A 15091-nucleotide genomic window follows, 5' to 3' on the forward strand; every position below is an offset into this window, starting at 1 on the left:
TTTTATGTTTGTTTTAGAATAATTTATGAGCTTGTTTTTATAGCTATTTTACGGTAATTACATTTTTATAACTGGATAAAGATTATTTAAAGGACTTGTTCATCAGTTTGAGGAGCAGAATTTCCTCCAGTGTTACTGCTTTGAAGCTCAATCTAGGAGTTTCATAAGTCTCCGGAGTCTCGTGGAAAGAATAAAATTCTACTAAATTTTCTGTTAAACTTTGTGATTCTAATATATTTGAGTAGTACCGGTACTATTCTTCTTACAAAAGAATGCACACCAAGGATAATGGTGCCCTAGTTTGTAGGGATTTCAGTACAATTACTGTTATGAACTGCCTCAGCAACCTGAATTTGTTGCTTGAAAAAGGTGTGCAGAGTGGAAGTTGCCCAGTCTAAAAACAGTAAATATTTGTGTCCAGTTCTAATCTTTTAAATCACCTCCTCCACATGTTTTGAACTAGTATCCGGGTCAACTGTTGATGCACTCAACATCTCTTGTTCCCCTCCTACAACAGCCTACACTTGTGACCTAATTTTAAACATACAATTCACTGGCCAGCTTTAGTGGCCAACAAAAATGTTTTACTGAGGCTTCTGAACCTCACACAAAAGAGTGCATAATACATTGCAGTCCCAGTTCACAAAAATACAATCAATTCATAGTGAGACATTGTGACATCTCCAAGGCTTTCGGTACTACATCCAGCTGTGTCCAAAGAATGATCTTGGGCCTGTGTGAAATTACCTTAAAACCCCTCCTCCATCAGTCTGCAAATTTTGGAAGACCTTGGTGCCATTGGAGTGAGTACTATATTTCAGCCAGGTTTGGGGAGCTATCTATTTTCATATCCTTCCATCATTCAGTATTTTCTTTGGAGGCCTGAATTTAAGCAGTTTGCTGTCAGAAGTTTGCAAGTATTTTGTAGACCTGAATTGAGATTGTCCATCATTGGCACCTGTCTATCAGAGTGGCTGAGAACTCATCATCTGGAAAGGTTGATCTTTTTCACGTCGTTCCTGTTTAGGCTGTGTGTGGGAGTGGGTGGAGAGAGAGGAAAACATGCTTTTCTAATTTTTTAAGATTTGGTCCCTGTCTGCAGGTAACCGAACATCAACATGAGGAAATACAGAATGTCCGCAAGCACATCCACTCCTGTTTCACCAATGTCAACTGCTTTCTCTTGCCGCATCCTGGCCTCAAGGTGGCAACCAGTCCCAATTTTGATGGAAGAATGAAAGGTAGGTGTGCTTGTCATTCTAGTGTGCCTGTTTTTGTTTAGTTATTTTTTAATTTTGTGCACTGATACATAAATGCAGTGAGTCAGTAGTGATCCACGTTGTAGCTTGATTATAGATTGTAGCTGTGTAGAAGTTGGTATTGATTCAAACATACTGCTGTCACTGAGGGGAATGATGTTCTGTAAAGGCTTGCATGCACTGGAGCACGATTGCATGGGTTGCAGTACAATTATGTCAGGCTTAGACTGACAAATACAGAGGTCTGGAGTGGGTAACCAGTTGGCAAGATCAAGTTTAGAAGAGATGAGTTTGCTAAAATAGTGGATGTCTACTTGCTGGTGTTCAGTGATAGATGCAGTGTGTCCTCCACACTGATATATTCTACAATATCTGTTGAACTGCATAGTAGCTGCAGGTTGGCTTCCTTAAACATTGGCCATTACAGCTTTGTCAAAGCACCTTAGTAAAGATCTGGAACACTTCTCTTCATTTCCAGTACTAAGCCCTTCATGTAACTTTACAATTGAATGACAGTCTGTCCTACCGTTTTCCTTTTTATGCTGTTTTCCCTCATTGTGAGAGAAAAATATTTTGAAGAAATCCTTTTTTTAAAATAGGATTAAGAAAATCCCATTGAAGGAGACGTCTTGATTAGCAGGAGATTGATGGAAACAAACTGTTTAAAATGTAATATTACTTAATTGATTCAAAATAAATTAATTACTCAAGTACTTAGGGTTAGATGAATAGACACCTGAAGAAAACAGAATCCAGATCTTGTTCAGATGTCTTTTTAGAAACTTCCAACGTCTAACTAATTGAGAACATCAATGAAAAATAAACATATATATTCAAACCGTATCTTTATTGAGATTTACAATTGTTTACCAGATGTATTGAGTACAACATGATATAAAATATGAAGAAGAATATGAAAGAACAAGTAAATAAAAAAGAAAAGTCATATAAAAATAAGGTCAGGGGGTGGAGGTGGTGGGGGAGGGGAGAAAAGGGAACCTGACAGTTACCTTTCACTTAGTCTGGGATGGGGAGGGGTTTGGGAGTGTAACTCTTCACCCTGGGATCCCTAAATAGGGCAAGAGTTCCTGCAAGGTCAGTTGCACACTTAAGATACCCAGGAAGTCCCTGGAAGTACATGTTGCTTATCTACATTCCTTGAGTGGCCTAAATATTGATAATTGGTCACCTGTTGCTTGCTTATGTTGCTTATCCAATGTAAGGGAGAGCCCGGACCCAGTAGGTGCAGTGAAGATGGTCTCTCCTCAGAATCATTTACTCCAGATGAGCTGAAAATCCTTTGGAACCCACCGTTCCTAATCAAGTCAGGCACGTTGGGCCATCCTCCACACACCCCAATAGACCCTTCCCATAGGTTTTAAAAGATTTCCATATTTCTTCAAACAATTGCATTTTGTCATCTAGGTTTCCTACCAGCTTTTCAATTGTATATATGTGGCAAATGTTTGGCCAACACAGCTCTAGAGGAGTTGGAGATTCTTGTTTCTACAATGTGTAAGTGTTACCCTGCTGACATCGAAGAGTGTGATATTCATATGTCCATGATGTTCTCAGAGGATAATACTCTGTTGTTGAGATGAGTTCTAGAAGATAGCAAGTGAGGTTTTCTTACTCAGTTCTTTATTGAGATCCTGGATACACAATAGCAGGAGCTGTGCAAGGAAGAACCATACAGGTCCTCTCCCACGGTTCCCATCTCCCCTACCACATGTCAATTCACCCCACACATTCCGGATTCTACATTTAACTCCCAGCTCCTGGTTCCATTGTAACCTGCTATCTCACTGCCACATTAACACATAATCAAGACACCACACATTTTCCCCATACAAATAATAAGCTGTAGGAAGGTAACAGTTGCAACTAGTATCATACAATGTACTAACCTATCACAAACTGTGAACCACGAATCACATCAAGTCCTGACTCTCTCACCCCCAGCACTTAGCACTGCCCATGCATTTCCAATTGCCATGTTTCTGTCCACCATACCACGTTTCTTAATGCTGCATTCTCCGAACCTCCACCTTCTTTTTCAGTACTCCTACCAACTCACTTGCTACAGAAGGGATAACTCCACTCCTCTTCACTATGCTGTGTTATTGCACACTGCTACACTATGTAAATTCCACACCTTTCTACTGTCCAATCTAATAGCACCTTACAACACAACCTTATTTTGTTTTTGCATGAGACCATTAAGGCACTCTCTTCACCACACCATCATTTCTAAGCCTGCCACACTGCCCCACTTGAACAGTTGGAGAACGTAAGATCCCATCACTGCACTTTCTTCTTCTTTATTTGGCTTGGCATACTTCAGCTTTCTTCCTCATTTCAGCATCCTCAGTAGCCCCAAATTTCTCTTTGTGGCTCCTAACCAAGCACCAAAGTACCAACTTTGTGGTAGGTTTCAGTCCTCTCAATAATTCAACCTGCATTTTTCAGGTAACATAATTTGGGGTAGTATGTGTGATAACAACATGGCTTGCAAGGACTTTTTTCCAAGAAATACTTGATGTAAGAGACAATTGTACGGATTCCTTCTCAACCATAGTAAAACGTTCCACTTGGCCTTTTGCTTTACGATGATACAGTGCCACCTTCATGTTTCCACCACCACAGGTTTTTAAAATCTTTTTCATTTTCTCAGATGACAACTGCATCTTGGTACCGGACAGTAATATCTCTGGAATTACCTCACAATAAAAGACATTCACTAAAAACTCAATCATAACTTCTGTTGTGGTGCAACTGACCATACACACCTTTGCCCGTTTTTGGACAGTAGTTTACAAGAACAAAAGGTTCTCTGGAAGGCAGTCTAGAAAAGGGGCCCATAAAATTGGTGCCCACTTTACACCATGACCTGTCGGGTAAGTCCGTTGACTCCAATGGTACCCTGCAGAACTTAGCCATCCCACCACTTTAGTAGCGAATAATGCACTTCCCCACCCATCACTCAAACCTGCGATGAATACCAGGCCACCAAATGTTCTCCTTGTCCTTTCTTTGTGTACTAGGTTTCCATGAACCTTATGTCACAAATATTATTCCTAATGTTGTCCAAGTTACATTTATCACATTTAACTGTTAGACCCTTTTCTTTCAAAGCTAATAAAATATTCATCAAATTTTTATCATGCTCAATTTTTCCTTGCTGAATACTGAAATGCCATGTTGGAATATTCTTCCTCTCGGTAGCCCATCCAAAGTTCTTTTCATAACGGTTTGAAAAATGGCAGAAGCATTTGCAAAACAAAAGGCATCCTTTTCTAGCAAAAGACTCCTTCAGGTGTTATAAATGCTTTGTTTAAAAGCCTCCTCAACTCTGTTTGATGATGTGTGCTCCTAAGATCAATTATTGTAAATACTTTATAGCCAGATGCTGAAGACAGTAACTCTTACAAATTTGGTAAATGAAATCTAACCACCCAAATAGAATTGTTCAAACATCTGAAGTCAGTTTCCAAGTGGTAGGTCGCATTTGATTTTTGCAGACATTGCAACCAGAGACATCGAATCTAAACTCTCAGTTGGTTCAATAATACCATTGTTGCATAAATCCATCACAATATCCTTCAATGGATTTTTGTAACTTATGGGAACATTCTGCATCTCCTGCCACACAGAGTAGCGTTGTCCTATACCCTAATTTTAGGTTTGATTCTACACTCTCTCCCTAAGGCAGTACTAAATAAGCTAGAAAATTCATCCTTCAACTATTCATAATTATAACCCTCACATCCACTTGTACCCTCACGCACCACGTACACTGGTGGAGATGCTCTGGGGTCCCAACTCCTCTAGATGTGGCCTAACTCGAATCATCTCACCCCTTGCTGCCACATAAAATTAGTCTCATGTCCTCCTCCCCTTAAATTGCAGATCCACCCTCTCAAGTCATTCCACGGAAATTCTGTGACAACTAGAACTCCCTGGACATTTATCGGCTTATCACCATTTTCTTTGTTTGTAATTATGTACTAGATGTAGGAGTCTTTCATTGCTACTACTTTCTCATATCATGGCAATCCCTTTTGCCTGTTTAGGTTTACATGCTTTGTCACTCACGTCCACGTCTAGCACTCCACATTCATCTTCTTCGGAATAATAGTTCACCTTCCTACCCACATTATTGCACACTCAACTAAAATTACCTCCCCCCTTTTTTTTTTTTTTTTTTTTTTAAATTGTTAAAAAAAAACTTTTAACAAAAATTGCAAAAAGTATCCACAGCATGACACCTTTTAACGTTAGCTATATGATTACTCACACCGTATCTTTAATCTTTAACAATTGCCATAATTTCTGTAGGCACTTCTGTTTTTTAAATTTAGTCCTTCTAACTTTATCTGCCTTCATATTGTTGAAGCTGCACTTAAAGCAGCATACATTCACTCCACTATGCTTCCTCACCCACAACCACACTTTTCAAGCAGTTCAATATTCCTTGCTGCATACACTGCAGCTTTAAGAATAGTTTAACCACCAGACCATAATATCTCTTGAATGTTCTTAGTCTGAATTCTCACTAAGACTTGGCCCTGTAACACCCCTTCCAATGTCATGTGCTCAAAATCACAAGTGACTGCCAGTGCCCCTAACGCAGCAGCACGCAGATTAATTGTCTTACATTCTTTTTGACTTCTTGAGTAAAATCTATATCTTTTCAGTACAGCTTTAATTTTTCTACTACCTTTCTCTTGCAGTTGCTTTACTGCAGATTGATAAATATCTGCAGTCCCTTGTTTGTCAGTTGGTGGTAGGTTTTTCAATTCTTTGAACCCAACAGCCCTCAGGTGGTGCTTCAACAATGTTTGTAGGGTAAAGCCAAACTCCTCCAAAAGATCTATGTAAGCTTGAAATAAACCTAGCTACAGTTCCCACTTTACAGGAGGATCCCCTGGATCAGCCCAAAAAAATGGTGGAGGCCGAATTCTTGATATGTTAATATTTAAAACAACAAATAGTTTAAAAATTCACCCTTGTCACTGTGAAGATTGCTAAGGACATTTAGGACCCAGTACCTCCCAGTTCACACAGTACTTCACTGAAGATATTCAATCCATCTAAATAAAGCACAATTCACAAGTGAATGTGCACAATCAAGAACTTGCTGAACCGAGTCATCAAGAATAGGTTGACCTGTTAGGTAATCCCTAAATATTTCTGTATGGTGTGCATATCACCGCTTGACACACCAGATATTGCATGAAGATAAAATAGAAGAGCAATGTGATGCTGCGCTCTGTGCATCATATCCTTTAGAATGGCATGGATTCAGGGCCGCTAATGTAGTATATCGTGTGACATGAGCTAAAGGTGACACCTCACTCAATACAACATATTATAGCTTCTTCACAACTGGAACGGAGACATCAGTAAAGAGAGTACTTCAAACAAGTACCTTGATTTAGTTAACAGCTCAAACTTCAGGAACATATACAACCTTCATGCAGAAGTACAAGATCTGGACGAACAATATGTCAATTTACAATCCATGTCACCTGCTGTGAATTCCAAGGTTACTTGAATCACCAGAACTGCTCCATCAAAGGGCTCCTGCTCATCACCATTGGTAAGATGTGTTGAAGAATATCAAAGATGAAGTAACCTTACTCTTGTTCTTTATTTAGATCCAGACTATACAATAGCAGGAGAGAGGCATGAGGAACCTCCATATCAGTCTTTTCCCACCAACCATTAACCCATCTCCCTCACCACGTCCAACTCACTTCAGACATTCAGCATAATTATTTCTACCTCCAACACCCTGGCTCTTGGTCCACCTGTCACCCGCAATCTCTTACTGCTAAACTAATACACATAATTCAGACACCATGACTCTAGGAGAGGGGTAAATTAATGTTTCCAAAACTGTGCAAGTGTTACCCTTCCTGCCAACAAAAGGTGGGGTATTAATATTCCGATACATGGGGAATACTACTATCCTGGCCAGGATGGCCCAAGAGAATAACTGTTGTGTCTAGTGGTAGTATCACCCCGTCAGAGGCTTTATGAGAGTCTTTAGTTCCACCCAGTATGGTTTGACCCGCAGGCATGTCCATTACAATTGATGCAATGTTCCCCTCATCTGGTAACTCCACCAGCACAAGGGATGGCTCTCCAACATCTCCCTCAACTGAACAAGGGTCGTTCAAACTTGGCTGGTAATCCAGGTTACATCTGAAGAGGAGTCAGTGGGAACGAGTAGGTTGTTGCCTTTATCCTTTATACCAGACCTATCCCAGTGTGTGAGAAGAGGAATTGTGCTGTACAGGAGGCTTTCTGGTTCAGTTCTGTGATGTGGAGCAGCCACAGGATACATTGAAGTGGGAACAAGTAGGTAGTTGCCTTTATCCTTCATACCAAACCATCCCATTGTGTGTGAGAAGAGGAATTGTAGTATAAGAGAGGGTATCTGGTTTAGTTCTGTGATGCGGAAGAAGCCACAGGATACATTGAAGCTGATCTGATGTGTGAACCTCTTCTACCTCCAACTATGGCTTTAGTTTCGAGAGTCCATCCATTCAAATGCCGGATGGATTTGCGCTGACAAAATATAATGTGACACCTCTGGGAAACCTAAACCACTGTCCAGTGTGTTGTTTTTTGTAAAGTGAGTTTGGCTGTCCTTGGTGCTTTGGTACCCCATGCAAAGCTTTAGTAGGCGGGACTGGATGTCTTTGAGTACAGCTTTGGGAAATCATAGCATGAGTGTCTGACCCACATAAAGCAAACTGCAGAAGAAATTAATTTTGACACTACTGATACAGCTGAATCAAGATAGGTCCAGTCTTTCCCAATGGTATAGATCCTAAAGGAGTGTAAGATTGTATACAGTAAGGTTGGGACATTACAGGTATAGAGGACAGAACAATCCCACAAAACTCTAACTTTGAGGTATTGAATAATGCACTCCAAAAATTGGAAACAACCACACAAAAGGTGCAGTTGCTATCCATGATTGGCCACTCCATTTTCCAGTGATCCGGAGTTGTTGATTTTGAAACCAGACACTTCAGAGAAGAGCTCTCTCTCTACGAACAAAGCTAGTATTTTGGGGTCCATTAAGAAATACACAATAATGTCTGCAAAGAGGACAGCCTTGCTTGTCCCTGAGTTTGTAGTGAATCTTCTTATAGCCTTGTTCCCATTGATTCTGTGAATCACTAACTCCATTACTAGGGCACAGATCAGGGGTGACAACGGACACTGCTGTCTTGTGCCCGTAGCCAGTGGAATCAGTTTTGTCCTTTGCCATACATCCTAATTTGCACAGTTGGCTACTTAAAAGACAGAACAAAAGGAGTCTTTAAGACACCTAAAGACATTTTGGCGAAGGTTTTGGTGAAGAAGCGCCAGTCTACTCTATCAAAAGCCTTCTCCGCATCAGTCTCTTTCTGGCACCTTGTCACCAAGCGAATAAGGTTCATGGCCCTAGGCTTTACCGTCAGTGCCACCAAGTTAAACCTGGTCGCTCTCCAAATGTAGTCCTTCCTAGGGTCAACCCTGAACTCAGTAACAGGCAAAGCCTACCTTACCAATGAAAAAATCATGACTTTCTAACAACTTCTCCATCTTTTTCAGCCAGATTGTCCTCTTTTAGTTAGAACAGTAATGCACCTTCTCTGCATGATGGCCTCTTGCATCACCACAGTGCGCCATGCCAGACTGCACATGCACCTGTTTAAACTGTGCCTTGCAGCATAATGGTCCAAAGTAGAGGGTCACATAGGGGATTTAGTGTTGGTAAAGACCAGTGTTCATCGCTCTCTGGTTTGATGGAACAGCATCAAACAATGTCGGCCTTTTAAAGACTCTTTACCGCAGGTCACCATCACCATGGACACATCACAAGCAAGGTGAGGTGATATCTCATCCTCACAGTAGTACAAGTGTCATGGACCCACAACAGCAGCGTTAGCACACCTTCAAAACCTCCCCCCTCCCCACTGAAATCGGGGCAAGGTAGTCTTAGTGTGAGTGGACATCATGTCAGCAATGTACTGTCTGCACAATCAAGGCCATGTACACTCTTAAAACCTCTCTTTTAGCCCAAACAGTTTAACCCTCTGCTTCTGCATCCACATGATAGCGAAGTACTTCCCCAGGGATGGTCAACATCCTTGCAGACCTGCTCAGCGGGTCACACCAAGAACTTCACAAATGCACACTCAATCCTTTAGTTCTGTACAGCAACTTTAAACTCTAGGGAACCCCACAGATAGACCTGTTCGCCATCCCAGAGAACGGAAAAATGCCCACGTTTTGCCTTCAGGTCCCCCCCCCCCCCACACTCCATCCCCCAGCCCCCCACCCAGTGGGAAATGCACTATGGATGAACTGGTCAGGGATACATGTTTATACTTTCCAACCTATCCTGCTCCTTCCACTAGTGGTGCACAAGATGTACCAAATGTCCCAGATTATCATCCTCGAAGCTCACGTAGGCCACTCATAGGCCACTCGTCTCTACTTGAAATGTCCATCATCCTTCATGAGAAGCTCCTTAACAGGCTAGACCTTCCCACCGGGAACCAGTGTCTGATCAGACCTCAAACAGCTCACCCTAGCAACTTGGCACCGGAAATCCTACAGTTCAGCCACTTATGCCTCCCTCAAGCTTGCTATGTGGCACAATGGAAAAGCTTTATTCATCACTGTATCCTGATATACATAGATCCATTAAAACCTGCTGTGCAGGACAATAATATCCTACTTCTTTCATTTGCAACAGTTGAGATTATCATATACTTCCATTATACTTTATTTAGCAGCTTACCGCTTACATGCAGAATAGGGAGCACTCTTTTCCTTATACCAGTCATCAAGTCTTTCATGGAATGCCTCGAAAGGGTCATTCTGACAACGTTGCCTCCAGCACCTCATTGGAATCTCAGTATAGTCCTCACTAGACTCATGGGCCCCCATTTGAGCCAATGCATTCCTGCACCCTCCAGTACCTCTCCTGGAAAGCTGCATTCCTGGTGGCTATAACTTTACTCAAGCGTATTGGTGAATTGTAAGCATTCACAATCCAGGAACCCTTCATCCAAGCCCACGACGACAGGGTAGTAGTACTGACCAACCCAAAATTTCCATCTAAGAAGGTTTCACCTTCTCATCTTATCTAGACCATAGAACTCTTGGTCTGTTTTTCAACAACTAGAATCAGTGCAGAGTGAGCCCTTCAGAAGTCAAGAGGACTCATGTACTACAATGATGGGACCAAGTCCTTTCATAAGACAGTCTAGCTGTTTGTAGCATATGGTAACTCCCAGACGCGCTACTTTAAAGTCACAAGAGTGCTCCATTTACCTCCAGGGCACACACTGTACGAAAGAAGGCTGCCATGATAGCCTTCCTTTGAAATATTCCACAAGCTCACATCTGTAAGGCAGCTACTTGGTCAACCCTACACGTTTACTAAACACTAGTGTGTGAATGGTCTTATTAGACAGCAAGCTCTAGTTGGTCAGACAATCCTAAGGATCTTTTTTCAAACATCTGCTCCATCCACTAGCCACCGCTTATGTGGAAGGGTTGCTTTACAGTCTGTGCATGCCATGTGTATCTACAGCAACACATGCTAAAAACAGAAAATGTCCCTACCCTGTAAGCAGTTGTTCGTTGCATGTTTTGTGTAGATTCATGTGTCTACCCTCCTCCCCAGAAACGTGTGGCTGTATTTGCAGATCTCTTTTTTTCTCTTCCTTTCTATACTTATTTCTCCAGCAATGTACCTGTGAACCACATGTTCCTACCGCTTCATATTAGTCTCATCCGCCGAGCAAAAACAGTCTAACATGGAGTCGGTGCCTGTCGAATACCAGCATAAGTAGTTGTCACCATGCATCTCATGACTCGAAACACTTCTTTGAAGATTTTTTTTTTTTGCAATTGTCCTAGCCCAACACAAGATGACAAGATTATGCAGAGTATGTGAATCTACAACACCATACACTAATGATAAGTAACCCTTTCCTTTTTGTAAAAACGGGCTGTCACCAGATTGGTTTCAACAGCCTGGTGCAAGCATTTCAAAGTGAAAAAGGTTTATTAAAAGAAAAATGTCGGAAACGATTTCCTCAGGTTGGTTTTTCACCAAATACACATAGAACCTTCTATGCAAGTACTTGACCCAATATCCAACTCTTATAATGCACCTCCATTCAACAGCGCAAGTCCAGTGCAATTCTGTCACTGGTACATGTGAATACACATGTGCACCCAGCCAGTCTCTGTTGTAATGGATCTGATGTCATTTTGTCTCATCTCTTTCTTGTTGGCAGACATTGCGGATGAATTTAAGCAACAACTTCAGCAGCTCATCCCATTTGTGCTCGACTCTGGCAGCTTGATGGAGAAGGAGATCAACGGGTCGAAGGTCACCTGCAGAGGACTGATGGAGTACTTCAAGGTGTGTATCGTTCCGTTTCTTGTGGGTCTTTGAAAGTTTTAGGAGTCAGTGTCTTATTTTTGGGAACACCTAAAAGATGAGTTGATGAGTCATACAGTTGTGTTGAAATTCCATGCATTGTCGTCTTTTCAATAACCTCCCTTTGTTTAGTGTGTCTGACTTAATACTGTAGTATTAATGACAACAACCATCACACATAAAGTAATCTCCTATATAAGTTGCATCAAGACACTTTAACTGGTGTTGATGATACCTAATTGAATGATATTTGCTTTTTTGACCTTGTAAGTATGAGACTTTGAAGTGATCTATCAAGTTAGACCTGTGTCTAACTCTGGTTTTATGAAAGTTCTCACAAGTGTGCATTGACGCATGCAGCATAACTTTGACTTTCCTTAACTATAAATCTGAATTGATTTAAGATGGAAACATTAGCCTGGGACACTGCACACCACATCAGTAGTTGAAATTATTTTCTGAAATTCTAGGCATAGTGCTTTTGTTGCTGGACCATGTGACTTGCTTGTAATCGGACTCATTAGCCAAGCAGCATCATATTCATGTTTCTGATAACTTTATTGGCTAGCATCTGGTTAAGGGCTCTTAAAATGGGTGCAGACGGACACTGCCCACAGTGCTGTTATTGCTAAGAAAAGAGGATAACAACAGGATTTTAAAGGATTTCAGTATGATATTTTACTTATGTGCATAACCAATATTTATGTAGTACTGGCTAATCCATTAAGGCGTTGAACAGGACCACCACATTTGTGGCGTGGTTAAATAGCAAAAAGAATACTCCTGCCTTGTAAATTAAGAACAGTCTACCTGAATATATCAAAATTGTAATCTGGAAAAACTGAAGTTCAGAGGAAGAAACTTCCAGAATTTTGTAGTGAAGTAGAAGATATAAAGAAATCAGTGCCACCCACTCGCGGACATGCCATTGTAGAAGGGCCTGGCAGAATATCTCTTTAACCTCATACTGAGTGTCCTTTTAAGCGCCTGTCCTTGTTTGTCACTACTGATTGGTGCCTCCTCTATTGTAGGTTTTGTTTAATAGATTTGATATTCTGGATTGCATGTTTAGATTTGTGTAGTCATAATCAGATGCACAGAGAGTGGATGATTGGGGGCATGTGAGAGAAGCATTAGTGTTTGTCTGTTTTTTTTTATCTGAATGAGACTTCTAGGTCAGATTCCTTACTTTAGAATATTCTTCAGGCGTCAGACTGGATCTGTGCTCCGTTAGGTGGCGTCGTCCATCTTATCACCGTCACAATCCGCACCGGACGTGACATGCGTGGTGCTTGTATAGGTGCCATCATAGCTCAATTATGTCAGTTCTTTTCTTCTTGTGCCAGTCAGCGCAGATACAGAGGGAGCTACCTCCAGTCTTTTTGACTGAGTTATTTCTTGACCTGTTGTCAAGGTTTGTTTTTTCGAGATTGCATCTCCTGGTGTACTAGGGATGTCTCCTAAGAAGCCTACAGGCTTCAAGCCATGTGGTGCCTGTCACAAACATATGTCTGTGAAAAAACCCTCTTCTAGTTTGCCTCTGGTGCTTGGAGTGGAACCATGAGACAAGACGTGTGAGAACTGCTGTGCCATGGATCCAAAGGCGCTGATGGAACGGTCTCTCAAGCTCCTCGCTGCCTGAGGTTGGACAACCCCACAATGCTCACGATCCCAGTCGTGGAAAAAGTCCAGCTCCTGACGGTCGTCTCAATGAAGATTATCTGGTAAGTCCTGTAAGAAAAAGAAGTCCAAGACGTCGAAGCACTGTTTGACTTCTCCGTGCCAGTCCAAGTTATAAGACCTTGGGCGGGAGCATTGGCGCTCAAGGTCACACTCTGCAGGGAAGCCTTTGTCCAGTTCGAGACTGCGCCTCAGTTTCACAGAGATGGAGTGACTCCCACCCAACTCAGTTTTTTTAGGCCACGTGCCTCATATTTGAGCAGCCTGACCTCTCTGCAGTGCCTTTAGGCCCTTTCTGGCACTCTGCGCCCTTGGATCCAGTTTTGGATCTGGAGCAGTGCCGTCTGCGAGACTTCAACATTTCGCGGCACACGATCCAGTGGCACCCCTACACCTTTGTGCCTTATAGATTTATGACTACCATCGATCCTTGGGTTCTCTTGTCTGTTTAAAACTCTGACAGGAAGCCAGCACACACCAAAGATAAGTCTTTGCTTTAGAGTTGTTGTTTTTTTTACTTGTGGAAGTCTCTCTGTAAAAGCTATTTCATTTATCTTAATGTGTCTGGATGGAACTGCAGGTTAATGTATTACAGATTCTAGGTTAAAAAATGAAGTTGGGCCAATGAACACTTAGTAGATACTTAGTTTGACAATAGCACTTGTGCTCCCGGCACAGCGGAAATCTGCTTTTGAGTATATTGCATCATGCAGCAGAAGAATATGTGACCTCATTACTGAGATACAGTGACGCCCCATCCCTACAGAATGTATCGCCAACACCAGGTATCTGCTTAGAAATTTTATACTCTGGACTAGCATCATGAGCCTGAATGTGCCAAGTTATGGGAGAACATACTTTCTGCATCACAAAATTACTAATTCAGACAATCTATTTATGGTTTTGAAATGATCTTTTAACTTTGATGAACGGACTCCGAGTCTTGTTGAAAACCTCTTGTGCATGATGCGCTCACACCCTAGAATTAAGCTGAGGCCACCCAAAATGCCTTTTAACAGTCATAGATCAGCGTTTTTTGCTGTTTTTTTTATTTTTGCTGGGAGACTGTGTGTGTATTGCAGGAGGTTAAGTAGTTTGTTGTCACTAGGTAGTCACAATGCATGAGGTTGTTTTGTAGCCATAGAGGGATCAATCAATGCATTTAAAGAGCGCGCTACTCACCGGAGAGGGTCTCAAGGCGCTGTGGAAGGAAGTGGGGGGAGGGTGTTACTGCTGCTTGAAAAGCCATGTCTTGAGGCGCTTCCTGAAGGTGAGATGGTCCTGGGTAGTTCTTAGGTGTGCGGGGAGGGAGTTCCATGCTTTGGCTGCCAGGTAGGTGAAAGATCTTCCTCCGGCAGTGGTTCTGCGGATGCGAGGGCGAGGCTGGCTGAGCGGAGCTGACGGGTGGGCGTGTAGAACGAGAGGCGGCTGTTGAGGTACTCGGGCCCATGTTGTGGAGTGCTTTGTGTGCGTGGGTGAGGAGCCTGAAGGTGATCCTCTTGTTGACGGGGAGCCAATGTAGGTGTTTCAAGTGGGCGGATATGTGACTGTGGCGAGGGATGACGAGGATGAGGCGTGCGGATGCGTTCTGTATGCGTTTCTGAAGCTTTGCTGTGGTACCTGCGTATAGGGTGTTTCCGTAGTCCAGTCGGCTTGTGACGAGGGCATGGGTGACTGTCTTTCTGGT

General features: G+C 42.2%; 1 protein-coding gene across 4 annotated transcripts in view; it reads left to right on the top strand.

The window, feature by feature from the left end:
• The window catches only part of ATL3 (atlastin GTPase 3), a 259411-nt gene that overhangs the window by 206913 nt on the left and 37407 nt on the right, over positions 1 to 15091 (top strand). For all 4 annotated transcript variants that reach the window (XM_069208040.1, XM_069208037.1, XM_069208038.1 and 1 more), the window contains 2 exons: positions 1103 to 1241; positions 11579 to 11706. In XM_069208040.1, coding sequence (XP_069064141.1) covers positions 1103 to 1241; positions 11579 to 11706 — 267 coding nt within the window. The remainder of the gene's footprint in view (positions 1 to 1102; positions 1242 to 11578; positions 11707 to 15091) is intronic.

This window comes from Pleurodeles waltl, chromosome 9 (assembly GCF_031143425.1).
Source record: "Pleurodeles waltl isolate 20211129_DDA chromosome 9, aPleWal1.hap1.20221129, whole genome shotgun sequence".
NCBI lineage: Eukaryota > Metazoa > Chordata > Amphibia > Caudata > Salamandridae > Pleurodeles > Pleurodeles waltl.